Source organism: Vicugna pacos, chromosome 27, assembly GCF_048564905.1.
Source record: "Vicugna pacos chromosome 27, VicPac4, whole genome shotgun sequence".
Classification (NCBI taxonomy): domain Eukaryota; kingdom Metazoa; phylum Chordata; class Mammalia; order Artiodactyla; family Camelidae; genus Vicugna; species Vicugna pacos.
In genome coordinates, this window is record NC_133013.1 from 13759272 (window position 1) to 13774641 (window position 15370).

Consider the following 15370-nt stretch of genomic DNA (forward strand, 5'->3'; position numbering starts at 1 on the left):
GGGGGAGGGTTTCTTAACCCCCTCTGGCTCAAGCACCCTTTTTAAGCCAGAGAGAAATGTAATTTGTTCCTTTTGTCTAAAGATCTGCTAAATATTTCAGTCCTTGAGCTAAAATAACTTCCTCTCTGGACAGGAAGTAGTGTTTTATCAAGCCATTTTGAAAAAGGGATAATTCTTAGAGAATATAAAGCTCAGCTTAAGTAATAATCTTTTTAAAAACTACCCCCACCATGGGTAAAATGGTTTCTAAATAAAAGCAAAACCTCAATTTCATAAAGTAAATTGAAGTCTTGCCTTCTTTATGAAACCTGAAAATTATCTAAGGACTAAGTTTGAGGGAATTTTCCATCCCAACTGAAAGAGGGGGTACAACTCAAGAGCGCCTCCCTAGTGTTCAGTTGCATTAGGGCAAAAATTAACGCAACTAGATTTTATTCAAGAAATCTGGATGTTTCTTTGTACTTTCACAAAATTCTTTAACCCATTATATAACCTTGCCAAAACTTCATGCAAAAAAAAAACTTATAACCACACTGATTCAGGTAAAACAATGTTCTTAAATTCAAGAGTATGGAACTACAATGAAAAAACAAATCCAAGAAACTCCACCTCCAAAACCAACACTACACATATCTCAACCATTCCCTTGTATTTCAAACCAAATTCTAAATATATACCCATTTCAACAATGGTAAATTAGTAACAATCCATCATATCCTATGGAAAGCTATCAAAGTAATGTCACATATCAAAGTAATGTCACAGGACAAATTCTCCTAAATATCAAAACCATGAGATCTAAGGAAACAAAACTGCTAATGCCAAAACCAAATTATTCAACACTCTCTCTCTCAACAGGAACCCCAAGAAAATAGTCACACACCCCCCAAATCATATCAACTTTCCTTACTCAACATTATAATCTGCCAGAACAATGAATGGCCTTCCCTGAGAAACCCATTTTAGATTTATACCCAACAAAAGCAACAATGTTGCACCCAGGCAAATGAAAAACCCATAATCAAAACCCAGTTTCAATTCCATACTTTCTACAAGATTAATTTTGTACCAAAATTAAAATCCAAAATTCCACTTTTGATTTATACAAACCAACCATCTCAAATCAGCCAATGGGAACAAATACTACACATGTATTGATCACCAAACATGTGTACTCTGGTATTTGACATTTATCACAAACATGATATACAATACTTTCTCATCAAAAAAATTCAAACGGAACTATTACTGTTTTCTATGTAATGGGAAAGTATAATCAATTCATTTAGTGTATCAACATAAAGTCTACCACACCTTATAACAAAACCAATTTTAGTTATCAATAAATGAAACTGCAGTATTCACCCAGAATTCAAACATAAGTTATCTATGACATGGTGTGGTTCATTTATTCTAAACTCCTAAATTTACAGAAGAAAGATTCTATAATCAATTCTATTTTATAAAACATATTATAGACATTATTGTCACCAAAATTTAAGTCCTTTTATGAATACCCTCAGGGAATCCCCCTATGAATCCAACATCTCTTTACCAAACTTTATTAAGATGGTAGGAGGATTCAGTTTAATTTAACTATGTTCAGATATTCTGCAAGATGTTTTATTTATAGTATTTAAAAAGCATAGGTAAAAGGGACCTTTTCTATCAAAACAAAGTAACTCAGAAAAATATCACTCATACTCAATTCTGAGACAAAAGGCATTTTGTTTTAAAAGTTCAGTGAAATCTCACAGCAAATTAAACATTCTATTATTACCCACTGGTTAACTTATTTTGCAAGATGTTTCAAGAGAGCATAAAATACCATTTTAACTGAATAACCATCTCTTAAAGCACAAATAAGTTTCCACAACTCTAAAAAGACAAATCTTAACCAACTAAGTGAAGCATTTCCCAGCCACACCATTTCCATTTTATCAGCTTTATTTAGTGCACTTCACTGCTGGGCAACTGTAAAGGTCATCAAAGTGTTCTTTAAGGCAACACTGAGTATTTAGCGAAACTTCAGCTTAAAAAAAAAAAGCCCAAACTGAGAAATTTTAAAGTGTTAGAAATTTTATTAAAGTTAACATTCCACAAGGTCATACTCATACAAATCAAACTGCAAAAGATTGCAGGCATATAAACTATCATCTGTCAATGTGCCATCTTTCTTCTCCAACGTCAAAAATGTTCTTGTTTTAGTGATACAAAAAGTCTTTAGAAAGTCAAATCCACTGTCCATTTGTGTTGAGTAAGAAACCTATATCTTCATTCATTTCATGAAATCCATTTTAAAAGAACCCTGTCTTGGTTGTATATTATCACAGCACTCTTGTATTAATCCATTTTTCTCAATTCCCCATAGTGGACTGCCATCTTGATTTCTCAGTGGTAGGGTCCATTTGAGACTCTTCAAGCTGACTGGGTGCTTGATGAAAACATTAAAAGAAAAAATTGCTGTTGGAATGTCAATAATCTTATTCCTTCAAACAGAGAACATCCACCCACCTTGAAGATACTCTTACCATACACAAAGCTTTAATAATTTTGTAACTGCTTTAAACTATAAAACTGTATTAAAGTTGTATGGGCTGCACACACAACTTCTCAATGAGATAATCATGGGAAAGCCCGCACACCAGTAACAAAGTTCTTCTACTGTCACAGATACATATGTAACCATAAATATGTGGCAGTGAAGAGTCAAATTTTTAATAGTTAAATGTTATATTGTTATGCTGTCTACATGAGAAGTGAAAACAAAAATTCAAATTCAAAAATCCTGGGAAGCAACACTATGGATTCTGAATCTCAATGCAGAAAACTTTCCAAGCTTCTTCAAATAAAACTAAATATGGAAGTCTTAAAGGATGATAAAAACAAAAACAAACAAACAAAAAACCCAAAAACCAAAGCAGTGGATCACAGTAGTTTCCCAGTCCCAGATGTTAATTAATTTTGCAAAGATAACAGAAATGGCCAAGATAGATGCCACTATCTTTAGCTACATATCTGAGAACGCAGGATATATGTAGTCATTAGAAAACAAAAATGATCAAAAATGTACAATATCTGCCTGGCTTATCTGATACTTGCCATAAAATGCTATCAGATTTCAAATTAAATACAAACAAAATATTCCCATTGCAAAAATATCAAATGTTCCTCATTAAAAGAATTTATTTTAATCCATTACTTAACTAATTTGAACTAAAGGAATTAACGGAAGCCAGGAGATTTTACCATTAAATAAATGATCCTGATTCACCATGATCAAACAGAATTAGAAAGATAAGTTTTAACCCTGGTCTTATAATAAATGTTGCAGCTCTCAAACTAGTGATAAAGTCTGGGTGATTGATTAGGAGGTTATTAAACATAAGGGCATTTTTTGCTCATTAGGTAGTTAATGCCTTGATTCCAAAACTGTAATTAGGCTTTGCTGTCTACTATATACAATACAAAAATCTTAATAAACTATTTGATTAACCAAGAGACACTGCCACTCATTTAAAAAAAAATACTGAAAATGAGTGTCACAACAGTAAACATCAAGCAAGGTATTTCTCCTTAGTATATTTTGCCGATTTCTCTCCAGCCTAAAAGGAGAACTAAAAATAACTCATTCATTTCCCATATCAATAAAATATCTTCCACTGGAATTGTTCACTCCTTGAAATTAAGGGACATATATTTCTATATAAAAGTATAAAAATAAAAATACCATCACTTCTCTTGCAGTGTTAATTATAAACCAATTTCTCCCCAATCTCTACTGTTACAATGAAGTTGGGAAAATAAATACTATTATGAAGAACAATGACATTAATGCATTGATAACATTACACTCATTTCAATGGCTATAGGTGCAATTTATTCAATCAAGTACACTGAATGATAAACTCAGTGTTTTATATTCTTCAGCCACATGACAAGAGGTAAAATTTATCCCAGACACTGTATGAAACTTCCTTTTAAAACCGTATTTTCTTAATTTCCAAAAAAGTCTAATGATATGAAAATCATACCAAAATTAATTAGTATAATGGACCAGTTTGTGTGACAAAAATACAGATTTTAAAATGCTAGCATATAGGTCATGCTATCACATACACTGTCATATATTTATAATGAAAAAAACAGGAGGGAGGGAAATGCTACAAGAAAAGCCATGATCAATCTGCACTCCTGTAAACCCAATCAAAAGCCAGAAGTGAGAATTCTGTTAATAAAGCAAAAGTGCTCTGTCAAGCATGCACCTAAAAGAACAGTGAAGGATTTAGGAGTAAGCCATTTATTTTCATGGAATTCCAATTTCTTATGAAAATTAAATTTGTAAATAAGCAAAGTCATGTTTAAAAAAAAAAAGGAGGCATGAGTTCTATGAGCCTGGAAATTTTTTTGATAACAAAATCCAGTTCTTCATCTGTAAAATACAAGTAACAGCAGTACCTACCTCGTATGGCAGTAGTAGTGAGGATTAAATGCATTAGCACATTTATAGATTTTACAATACCTGGCATACAGAAAGACCTCAATGAATGTTAGCTATTATTCTAATATACCACAATAACCACAGTACCTGAAAACCTACAAACTAATCTTAACCTTAATGAATCATAATGATTTATCTTCCAATGGTCATGCTATATCTGAAAAATCCATAGGATTATGGGGTCAACTACTTAAAGACAAAACACTTCATGCTTCAAAGAGAATTTAATCTTGCATTAAAATCAGATCAGTATTGAAAACTGAGTAGGGTTTAGTATCAAAGCCCTACTACTTCACATCTCTCTAGTAATTTGTGAATTACTGCAAACATACTGAAGAGATGATGGTTTGATCTAGAATTCCATCATGAAAGCTTCAAGCTCTTACTATGAAAAGTTAGGAGAATTTTTCCACAATAAAGTTCACTAGTTTTACCTCCTTTTTTAAGGAAAATTGCTTGCTCTAAGATAACAGCCACAAGCAAAATAAAGGATTCTATGGTAAAAAGGCAGTTAGTACCTACTACCTCTTAAAATCCCAATATTGTATATCCAGAAATTAAAAACATGAAATTGAGCAAGGTCTTCTCTTTAAGTTCTAATGCAGTAAATTTGTTCAAAACACTGGAATATTATAAAATACCTTGCTAATTGAAATGCAAGCAATCAATTCACTATTGGATGGGTGTAAGAGGGGCTCCCCTGAAATAATCAACTTCCTTATTACCTCTACTTCCCAGCCAATCCCTATTTTAATAGCAGAAAATGTGGGAGACAGGGAGGTGTTAAGATTAATGATTCTTAATTTTTAAAATGAGATGCTCTAATAAATGCTACAATTTGATAAACTATATAATTTGTATTATTTTAAAACTTAAATACTAATGAAAAACCAATGGGACAAATGGGTACAAAATTACAATGAGAAGCAGACATGGATCCTTCTCATCATGCAATTAAGCTTCTTGGTACTTATGATTTCCATCTTCTTCACAGTGTCTTTAAATGTGAAAATATTTTATAGTGAACTCACACATTTTTGTCCTATTACCAAAAATAGCTTGAATCTTCAATAGGATTACAACATATTAACCAGTCTGGGTTCTAAATGAGGTGGGCATAAAACCTCACTACAAAAAAACTAGCCAGCTGCTGTTTGCTAAGAGAATAAGATCAATTATGTTAGCTAATAAAAAGTCATCTTAAGGTTTTACAATCAAATCAAATCTTCCCATTATCCCTATTAGTTTAAAACTTGACTACATGTGCATAAAAGATTGAAAGCTGTTGTTTCTTGTCATCTTTTAAGTTTTCACTGAGTCAAACTTTAAGCTTTCAGACATACCTAAAAATTAGTATTTCAAGCATTATAAACTTATGCTTTAACAGTGAATTTCACTGTTTATAGATTAGACCCAAAATACTAGTTGATAAATAATGTTTAATAGAAACTATATACAATAAATCAACAAATATTTACTGAGCATCCACTATGTGCCAGGCAGTTAAATGCTTTAAAATACAAGACATGAAGTCACTAAATTGCACTACATTAGGAAAGTTTTCACCTCTGCCCTCATCATCCCCATCAAAAAACAAAACAATTGGCTGCGTTGGTGGTATAGTGGTGAGCATAGCTGCCTTCCAAAAAACAAAACAATTCACTATTTTATAGGCCCTAGTAGCCATTTATACAACAGAAGCTGAAGTAGTAAACAGAAGCAAAGATTATCATCTAGAATCTAGATTCCCAAATGTGATTCAAAAAATTATTTTTATGAAACAGCTACTAAATAATTATTTTACCTAAAAAGTTCTGTCAATAGTAAATAAATCCTTTTGAGAATTCATCAAAAATCGCTTATACCGTCTTACTACTAACTCTTTTCCCAACCATTTCTCAGGTTGGGATTTAGAAATTCCAAAATAGTAGTAACCAAACCTTCTAATATCGAGGCATAACCCTCAGTGTGAAAATAACTTTTTGTTGAGCTTTCAAAGTTTAAGGAGCTTCTAAGCTCTACACAGGTAAAGGTGACAAAAGGGATGATCCAGGTAAAGGGTGAGTAAGGTTTCCTTACAGGACATGATACTAAATATGTTAGGGTTTGTGGCCTTTAGCTGTAACTGCTCTCAACTATGTAGCTGCAGTCAGAAATCAGACACCAACAATGTGTAAATGAAAAGAGCACAGCTGTGTTCCAATAAAACTTTATAAAAATATGGGGGTGTTTAACACCCAGCTCGAGGGTGCAGTATTAGAAGCATGTTCAGATGTGAGTTTCTTAACAGTTTAACTTTAAGAAAGTAGAAAGTGATAAAAGGTTGGAGTAAACAAGTAAAATTTTAATAAACTTCATATACATCTAACCATGTTGATTTTATTTTTGTACTGCTTCAGTTTCACTAAATCCCTCTATACTTTTACAACACTGACTCAATTACTCAAAATTTTCAGTCATATTTAAAATTAAAAGACAAATTCAATATGTAAATTGAGTAAAACTTACTAAATGCTTCCACCAACATCTATTTCGCTGTACAGGCCCCTTAGAATATTCAGCCTCAGGATTCATATTTCTGCAGAAAACAAAAATAATATAATTGTATGCACAGAAAAAGACAAAAAACAGATTTATATGGAAACTTCCAACATCTTATCAGGATCATTCAATGGAAGACCAAGACATATATGTATTTATAAACAATAAAGTCCAAGCAGAAGATCAGAAGTCGTAATTCAGAGGATCTTAATTTGACTGTTCAGAAGATTCACCTGTAGAATACATAACTGCACAAACACACGTTAAATTTCAGTCTCCAAGAATTCCCTAAGTAAAAATTTGGGATACCTAGGTAGATCTAATGGGCAGCTGGGATTGAGAAATAACTGCCTAACACACCCAACATCACTCCTTCCTAGTACAGAATTATTTTTATCTTCTGGTCTTTCACCTAACCTACTTTCACAACTTCTAAAGGAAAACTTCCATTACCAACCTGGTAAGCCCATGTTTCTCGTTCCTTAATAGTACCATGTTATTTCACATTATCATGTACTTTAATAAATCAATACTGTTCCAGGGTAGAAACCTTAAGCACAATTTCAAACTTTTTTTTTTTCTACTAATCATACTGACCCACTTCACCCAACACTAACCCTTTCTATGTACTTGATAAAAATATCATATACATACTTTGCACTAGTTAAACTGAATACCTCATAAACATGGAAGATGTTATCTGTACCTCAAATACATATTTGAGAATACAGGTATATACTTTTTTCAGTCACTCCTGCTCCAAAGTATGATTACAATCATCACAATAATAGGTAGAGCTACCCAAAAAGCGGTTTAAAAGTTCAATATTGAAGTGTAGCAATTTAAGGACTTTCAGAAAGCCAAAGAAATTAGGATTTAGACTAAAAGCAAGCTACCCAAATGCTTTTCCATGACTAAAGTTTCCAGTTTTCAAATTATAAAAGCAAGTTCCTGATTATCTTACCAAACCTAAATCCCTCTAATCATTTTGACTAACCATAACCAAGAAATATTACAAAATCTCTGCTTCAAAATTACTTTTAAGAGTAAAATGCCAAAATATCCTCCCAACAATAAATGAAGCAATGTACGGGAAGCACAGAATTATCTATGAGCTTTCAAATTTAATCTGACCTTGTAAAAAAGTTTGTTAACAAAGACAAATCTTAAATCAGCCAAGTAAAATAGATTGATTTAACCCCTAAGAGAAGGATAGAATGACTTATGGAATATTGGTGAGAGAAATGTCTGAGAGAAATCCATCACATTAGTCTGATTATGTGTTTATAAAAAAAAAAAACTATCTAACAGTACTAATATGTGCCTTGGGGTGCCCACTCCACCAAAAACAGAAGAACTTGGATCACACTGCACTACCACAAAAATTACTGATACCAATGTAATCTACCATATAATCTCCTTCCCAAAAATTGACAAAAGTACTCTGTCTTCCTTTTAAGGGGATAAACCAAGTTCAGCCTAAGCAGCCTACAAATGTTGATGATTTTGCTCATATTCCTGTATTTAATATTTTGCAGTATCAAGGATCCTCGTATAGTATGAAATTACAGATATAATGTAAATAACAATTTTGATCGCTGGTCCTTTTATAATAAAAGGCAAAGAGGATTGTAGTCAAGCCTTGTATCATTCCTAGCCCATTTGTGCTTTCCTTAGAATATTTGAATTTGTCACTTTTTAAAGTCCTTAAAGCAATGTTTACATTTAAATTAACAAAAATATCTGAGAGCACTGTGAAATGAAAGATTTAGTGATAAAGTCATTAACAGTCATAAGAAAACTTTGTCACAACTCACAAACCGTTAAAGTTAAGCAAAATATCGAGTCTGATAACCTAAATTATTTTGATTATTATGTAATACACAGTAAGGATATAATTGCTTGTTGGGGAAATACTCAATTTCAAATAAATGGATCGTTTCAAAAAAACAAAGGACTGTTTTCCAAAACATGGAACTATGTAGCTTTACACAATGTACAAATCAAAGCTTTATCAAACTGCTAGTAGGAAACATGCTACTTGAATGTTAAGAAAACAATCAAGTTATAGTTTTCAAAGTTCAGAATATCACTGAATTTAGATTATAATGGTTAATTATATTCAGAAATAACAGCCAATTTGAAAATTTGAAGTTTCTACTGAATCACTCATTCTAGCAGGGAAAGGTAGCAGGTAAGATGAGGATTTAAAGTACAGAAATACCTTAAAAGAAATTAATTATTTCAAGCATGTAAACTATAAATCATCATTTATACTCACGATGGTCAGCTGCAAATGTTACATTAAATACACTAATCTTTAAATTATTTAATAAAATAACTAAGAAAAAATCCAAACAATGCTTTTAGCACAACAGTCCAAATCTTTTATTTTTTTTCATATCTTAACTGCTTTTTAAGATTAACTTTCCATTATGTCTGCATTTATACTATTAATATTAAGAATGCCTAAAATTAAGAAATTTGGGTACACTATCACCCAGGTGTCATGAAATACCACCCATGATCTGCAATGCAAAAATTACAAAAACTATTCTCCATTTTGTTTAAGACAATTAGACACTCCACTACTATTTTTACCATACAATTTGAGAGCAAAATGGTACCTCAAGAGATTGGAAATTCCAAATTCTTTATACAAATTAGAAGACTAGATCCACAGTGAATAGAATGTTAAGATCACAGGGCTAATTTATATTAGAAGCTGGGTCTCCTGACTGCTGAAATCGGTTGTATTTTCCGCTCTCACACCCCTCTCATTAATGAAGATGCACATGTCCTCAAATTACCTTTTTCCCTCCCCTTAATGCCTCTCAACAAAGAATAAAATCTCAGAGGAGAAAAGGTACATTAATTGGTTGTCCACAGTCCAAATTTTTAAATAATCAAGAAACTGAATAGTAAACTAAACTTGAATGAAAATTTATATTTAAAATTACCTATTTCACATAATCTAGCCATGTCCTAGACTGTGTCATGTCAGTTCATGAAAACTGTGCGGACTATGGGTGTGGCTTCTTTCATTTCTGTGAAACTTCACGTAATTTTTTAAAGTTATTACCATAATAACAAATGCAATGCAACCCAATAACCAACTTGATCAGGGCGATTTTTATGATTCACAAATTCAAAATGCTAAAATAAAGACAAATATTTAAGTATTCATCAGTTTGGTTCTCGAGCAGAAAATAGTAGTAAACTAAAAAATGTACTTATGAAATATGGTAATTTAAATAATAGTATCTTCGTTTACATTTTTGCCGATGTGTCCATTATTTTTGTCCATCAAAAGTACTGCCAATTTTACAGGCTTAGCTCAGCAGCAAATATCAAAACACTGACCATAAGTATTATCATAAAGGTTGAAGTACATGCAGTTTTTTTAAAATGTGACTTACTATATGTAAATCTTAATCTTGTTCGTAATGAGGAAAGCTATATTCCATTACATTGATTTAGAAGTTACTATCTCATTCTTACTTTTATATAATTATTAACACTGGAGTAAAAAGGATTAAAAAAATCTTCATTTAATATCTCTTCTTTTTTATTTTATGGGTCAAATTATACCTTTGGCAAGCATTATAAATTTGCCAGTATATACTTAAGCTTACATTAAACTTCAGATACATTCCTGTCTTAAGAGGCCCTATTCTCAACTTTTATAACAGTGCTCAACCACATTTCAATGCCAATCCAACATCCTATCGTTCATTTACATACAGGAAACCCTAATTTTGGCATTTATGTTAAAGAAGCTTGAGATAAAAGATGTTTAGACATTTTTGTGCATGTTACATTTTTAAAAAGTTACAGCTAAAGGTCTAATATTTGGTTTTCTTTTGCACACTATAATAAACACAAATTTAATCAAACTGCAAGGGACTGAAAAGCAAAAATTAAGCTAAAGCAAAGGCAAGAAAAATATTATCTGTATCACCTATTTGACTTAATAGAATAAGCCAATACCAACAGATAAAAGAACTTCCACAAAAATTACAAGGACAAAGGTAAGCTTGTCCCTGTATTAATTATTTGGCTATTCTTAAAACTTCCCAAGGTATCTCATTATGTATTTCCTCTGGTAAACCCCCTGCTGATATCGGCTTGACAATAATTTCCACATTCAGTGTTAAGAGGAAGAAGTAATTCCTGAAAATTTTCACTGTATTTTTTTTCATTCACATATCTAGTTTAAGATGTTAAAATATCGTATACATGTTGAAATTATTTTAAAAAGACTTATTAAGCTAAAGATTAGAAGTCTCCTCAGTCACACTATTCTAGTTTCCTGTAAGGTAACTTATTTTGTACCAGTTTGAAAACAGACTCATGAAAGTAAGTCCTGAAGGACATAAGTATTTTAAATTGATTAAATGATAACTAGAATATAAAAGTGTCGTTTTTGGAGTAAGTTAAGAATCGTAAGATTTGCAAATGCAAAATTCTAGGCAATTTGTAAAACAATCTGTATTACCAAAAAAATTGCTAAAGAATTTACATTTCAGATTGTAAAGTATATGTCATTCTGATGAATCAACTACTGACTTAATCATAATCCTAAAGCACTATTTTACTGAAAAGTACTGAGTGTCTCACTGCTCTGAAATCAATTACAGGTATCACCTGTTTTAACATTAACACAAAACTGCTTTGATGTAATAAGGTAAAGAATTTGATGGGCTTTTTTCATCTGTTTCTCGAGATAAAGAAACATTCTACAATTTATGTTACGTTGACAAACTAGTGATATTTTCCTACTCCAATGTTGGGAGGTATTAAATTTCAGTGTTGGATTAAAAATGTACTTACTTGCTATATAAAATACAGACTTTGGCAAAGATTTCCTTTATCCTCAAGGATTAAATGACACGGTCTGAGTCTTCAAAATGGCATACCTTTGGGGGAAAAAAAAACAATACTCTAAACAATTTATTGATGGAACAACCAACAGCAAGTAGGAATAAGTGTTTTAAATCTTTTTATTATATAAAAGTAAACAAAAATTAAAATCTTTGTTCACAAAACCTGATTTTTAAAAGTATTCCCCAAAATCTATTAGTATGAATAATAACTAGCTTAAATTTTCCAATAAATATATTTCTTTAAATATTTAGAAGATTAAAACTGTTTGCACAGTGTATTACACTAAAAAGAAAAAGCGTATCCTTTGGTTTATGGTTTTCCTCAAAACATAATCAGTCTTTTCTTGTTTCCAAAATTAAACAAAGGCTTAAAGGACCTTCAGTATTTTAAACTATTCAAAAGGAACATTAAGTTACAATGGCTACCCATATATACTTTTCATTCAATGAAAAGGTTTAAAGATTTTGTAAAATTACTTCAGATATTTAGTTCACTCATAATCACTACTTACTAAAAATATAAACTATCAAAGAACAAAACAAAAACCTAGTAAGCTTACTTTTATGTCAAAATAATAAAAATTTACCCACTCTTACCTCAAATAAGAGAGCCGTATTTGTTCAGAACCATCATCAACCAAATTTAACTTTAATCTTGTAAGTTACCTTTAAAAAAGAAAAGGAAGATGGTATCAATGTTTTGATTTTTAAACATTTCTTGGCCAAAGTTTCAGTGTGATGAAACAATGAGAAATATTCCAGAGACACGATCAATAGACAAATTGAAGAGATGGCTCATCGACACACTACCTGTACATTTAAGGTTGCAGTTATTTCCTATCTTAATATCTATCAGTCTTTGTTTTCCTTCTTTTGGCTGCATGGACAAACATTAAAATTTAAGGCACTGAGAAGAAAAAGATACAAAACATCCACATCTTGGATAGATTTAACATTATGACCTTGTTTTCATTTTTATTTTTCTTTTGATGCCAAGCAATACACAAAAACAAAGGGAAAGTACCATTTTTAAAGACTGAAATCATCTTAAAATTTTCTTTATCATCTAAAAATACCTTTTACAATTTTGAGCAATTAAAAATTAACTCCTCCAGGAGAAATTAGTGAAGTTAAAATGTCTGGTTACTTTAAATTTTTAAAACACAAGTTATTTGATCTCACCAAGTGGGATATTAGCTTTGTCTAAAGCAAATCTAAAACATGTAGTATCTATGACCTTTATTCAATTTCAAACTAGGGTCTGGAACATTTTCAGTCTCTCCCCTCCCCCATTTCTCAAGTAAAAAGATCTTATGAGGTTAAACTGCTAACAATTATTTTCTTATTCAAAGAGGATTCTGAAAAACTACATTCAGAATATTAATTTAAAAGCGACTTGCAGTGTTCAAAATTTCAAAAACGTTGATTTGAAAAACCAAAATTGTTACTTAAACAACAGAATCTGCACCATCAAGATATGCGCAACTGATGTAACATGAAGCACTATATGAATACTCTTCAGAAAATAAAACAATTTCACTGACAAAAATACTCTCAAACACAGTCCATTACACCAGTATCTATATGGCTTTTTAAGTACTACGTAAATCTGCCCAACACTATTTTCACGTAGATATGCACCTCTACAACACAAGAGCTACCGCAGAATGAAGACAGATATATTCTAAAATACACAAAAGGTTTGTGCATTTGTGGTTTGTTCTTCAAATCCCTAAACTTAATTCCCTCTCAAACAATTTTTTAAATTCACAGACTACACAGAGGGCTCTGCAAAATTTTTAAAAAACCAAAATATACTATAAAAATACTGTTCCGTTTTAAGCATATCTAGATTTTTAAGCATGCAACAAATGCAACAAATATGGCTCCTCTTCATCGCCCATTACCGAGCAGTCCTACTTTAATATTTACACTGCGAGAAAGTAACTTCACAAAGAGATTTGGTGTCAGAATATTCCTTTGTAAAAGTTTTGTTGACCATGGGTTAAGATAATATACATTATTTTTTTAAATAATAAACTGATAAACCTAAACTTTTAAAAGTCTCGGAACTGACCCAACTACGTCCTAACATTCAGGTGTGGTAAGTTACAGATAACGGCTCCTTGTTACCTTTTTAAAAGTACCAAACAGCACATTTAATCATTATTTAAACATCAGAATGTCAAATAATCTTAGCGTAGTTACTCAGTAAAACAAACTATTTTAATCAAACGTCATCGTTTAGCACCGTAATTAAAATCTATTTCCATTAAACAGCTTTGACGACATAGTAAACTTGTCTTCGTAATTTTTGAAACACCAGAAGCACTCCTCCAACTTGCATTTTTAAAAGACAACCTTAACGTCATAAAGGTTTTAACAAGCAGCAAATACCTTCTCTTTTTTTTTTTTAACACTGCAGCCGTTTTCAAAATCGGCTTTGAAAGAGTTAAAAGCCAACACCCAAAAGAAAAAAAAAACAAGTTTTATTTTTGTTTAAACGTAGTCCGGGTTCCATTGTTCTTTTAAATTCGACCACGAAGATGAGTGCCCACCTCACCAGAAAGAGGTTAAAAAAGCTCCCCCGTTGGAGAATCTGAAAGGGATTTTTCTTTTCACCCTAAACATCAAAATAACTCACCAGGACAGAAAGGGGCTCTCCTCGCGCGGTCCCCTCCAGGCTCTCGCCTGCGGTCACCGCCGCCGCCCCTTTCTCGGAGGGGCCGGTCCGGGTAGCGAGGCCGCCCCCGCCCACCGCGGGGTCTGCAGCGGGGCCCCCCGCGCCCCCCAACCCCGGGCCCCGCGCCGCCGAGGCTCTTCCCGCCTGGAGAGCCAGCGAGCAACGCGGCTGGGGCCGCCCGAGGAGAGCCGGCCGCCGAGGCCCGGCCCGCCGCCCCCTCCTGCACGCGCGCTCAAGGACATTTTGCTTTTCCTCCCAAGGACAAAGGACAATAAAAGGAGCTGGGGAGCCACTCACCGGGTCTGAGCACCGCTGTTGGCACCTCCTGGTCGCCTACACCCGAGTCCCGCGCCGGGTCGCCCGCCCGAGCTCCCGCCCGTATCGGGTCGAGCCGCCAGGGCCCCGGGGAGCCTCCGCGGCCGCTGCCGCAGCGGCGCTTTCCGCGTCGTGGGCCCGGCCGCCCCAGGAGCCTCTGCCGCGGGCTCCGACCTCGGCGCGCGGCCCGCTTCGCCTCAGCCGCGGCCGCTTCGCTCCCGCGGGCCTGCGGGCGCCCGGGCGCAGCTCCCCGCCGGCCTGCGGGCCCCGCGGCCGCGGCGGAACGCCTGACAGCTCGGGGTGCTGCTGCCTCTCCGGCCATCTTGTGCCGTGTGTGTGGTGTCTCTCTCCCGTCTCCTCTCTCGGCTTTACTCCCTCCTCCTCCTCCCCCCGCCCCACACACCACACAACATGGCCTCTTCGCTGCGGCGGCGGCTGCTGCGG

At 33.8% G+C, this 15370-nt stretch overlaps 1 protein-coding gene across 2 annotated transcripts; it reads right to left on the reverse strand.

The window, feature by feature from the left end:
• Nucleotides 1-2058: 2058 nt before the first annotated feature.
• On the reverse strand, nt 2059-15364 carry LOC140689700 (uncharacterized). Of its 2 annotated transcripts, XM_072950721.1 has the most exons (6): nt 14909-15364; nt 14326-14527; nt 12526-12594; nt 11876-11961; nt 7010-7079; nt 2059-2434 (listed from the first exon to the last, which is right to left on the reverse strand). In XM_072950721.1, exons 1-2 carry the CDS (start codon nt 15246-15248, stop codon nt 14502-14504), a joined length of 366 nt encoding a protein of 121 aa, XP_072806822.1. In that variant the 5' UTR covers nt 15249-15364; the 3' UTR covers nt 2059-2434; nt 7010-7079; nt 11876-11961; nt 12526-12594; nt 14326-14501. The 2 variants fall into 2 exon arrangements, with proteins under 2 accessions (XP_072806822.1, XP_072806823.1); XM_072950722.1 differs by lacking the exon at nt 14326-14527 and having other exon boundaries at nt 14909-15355.
• Nucleotides 15365-15370: the final 6 nt, after the last annotated feature.

Bases quoted from the DNA above. Each gene is read 5' to 3' on its own strand.
- LOC140689700 (XM_072950721.1), bottom strand. From the start codon at position 15,248: ATGGCCGGAGAGGCAGCAGCACCCCGAGCTGTCAGGCGTTCCGCCGCG. The intron at 14,528-14,908 runs GTGAGTGGCTCC...AATCCCTTTCAG, and splicing joins AACAGCGGTGCTCAGACCCG to ATTCTCCAACGGGGGAGCTT.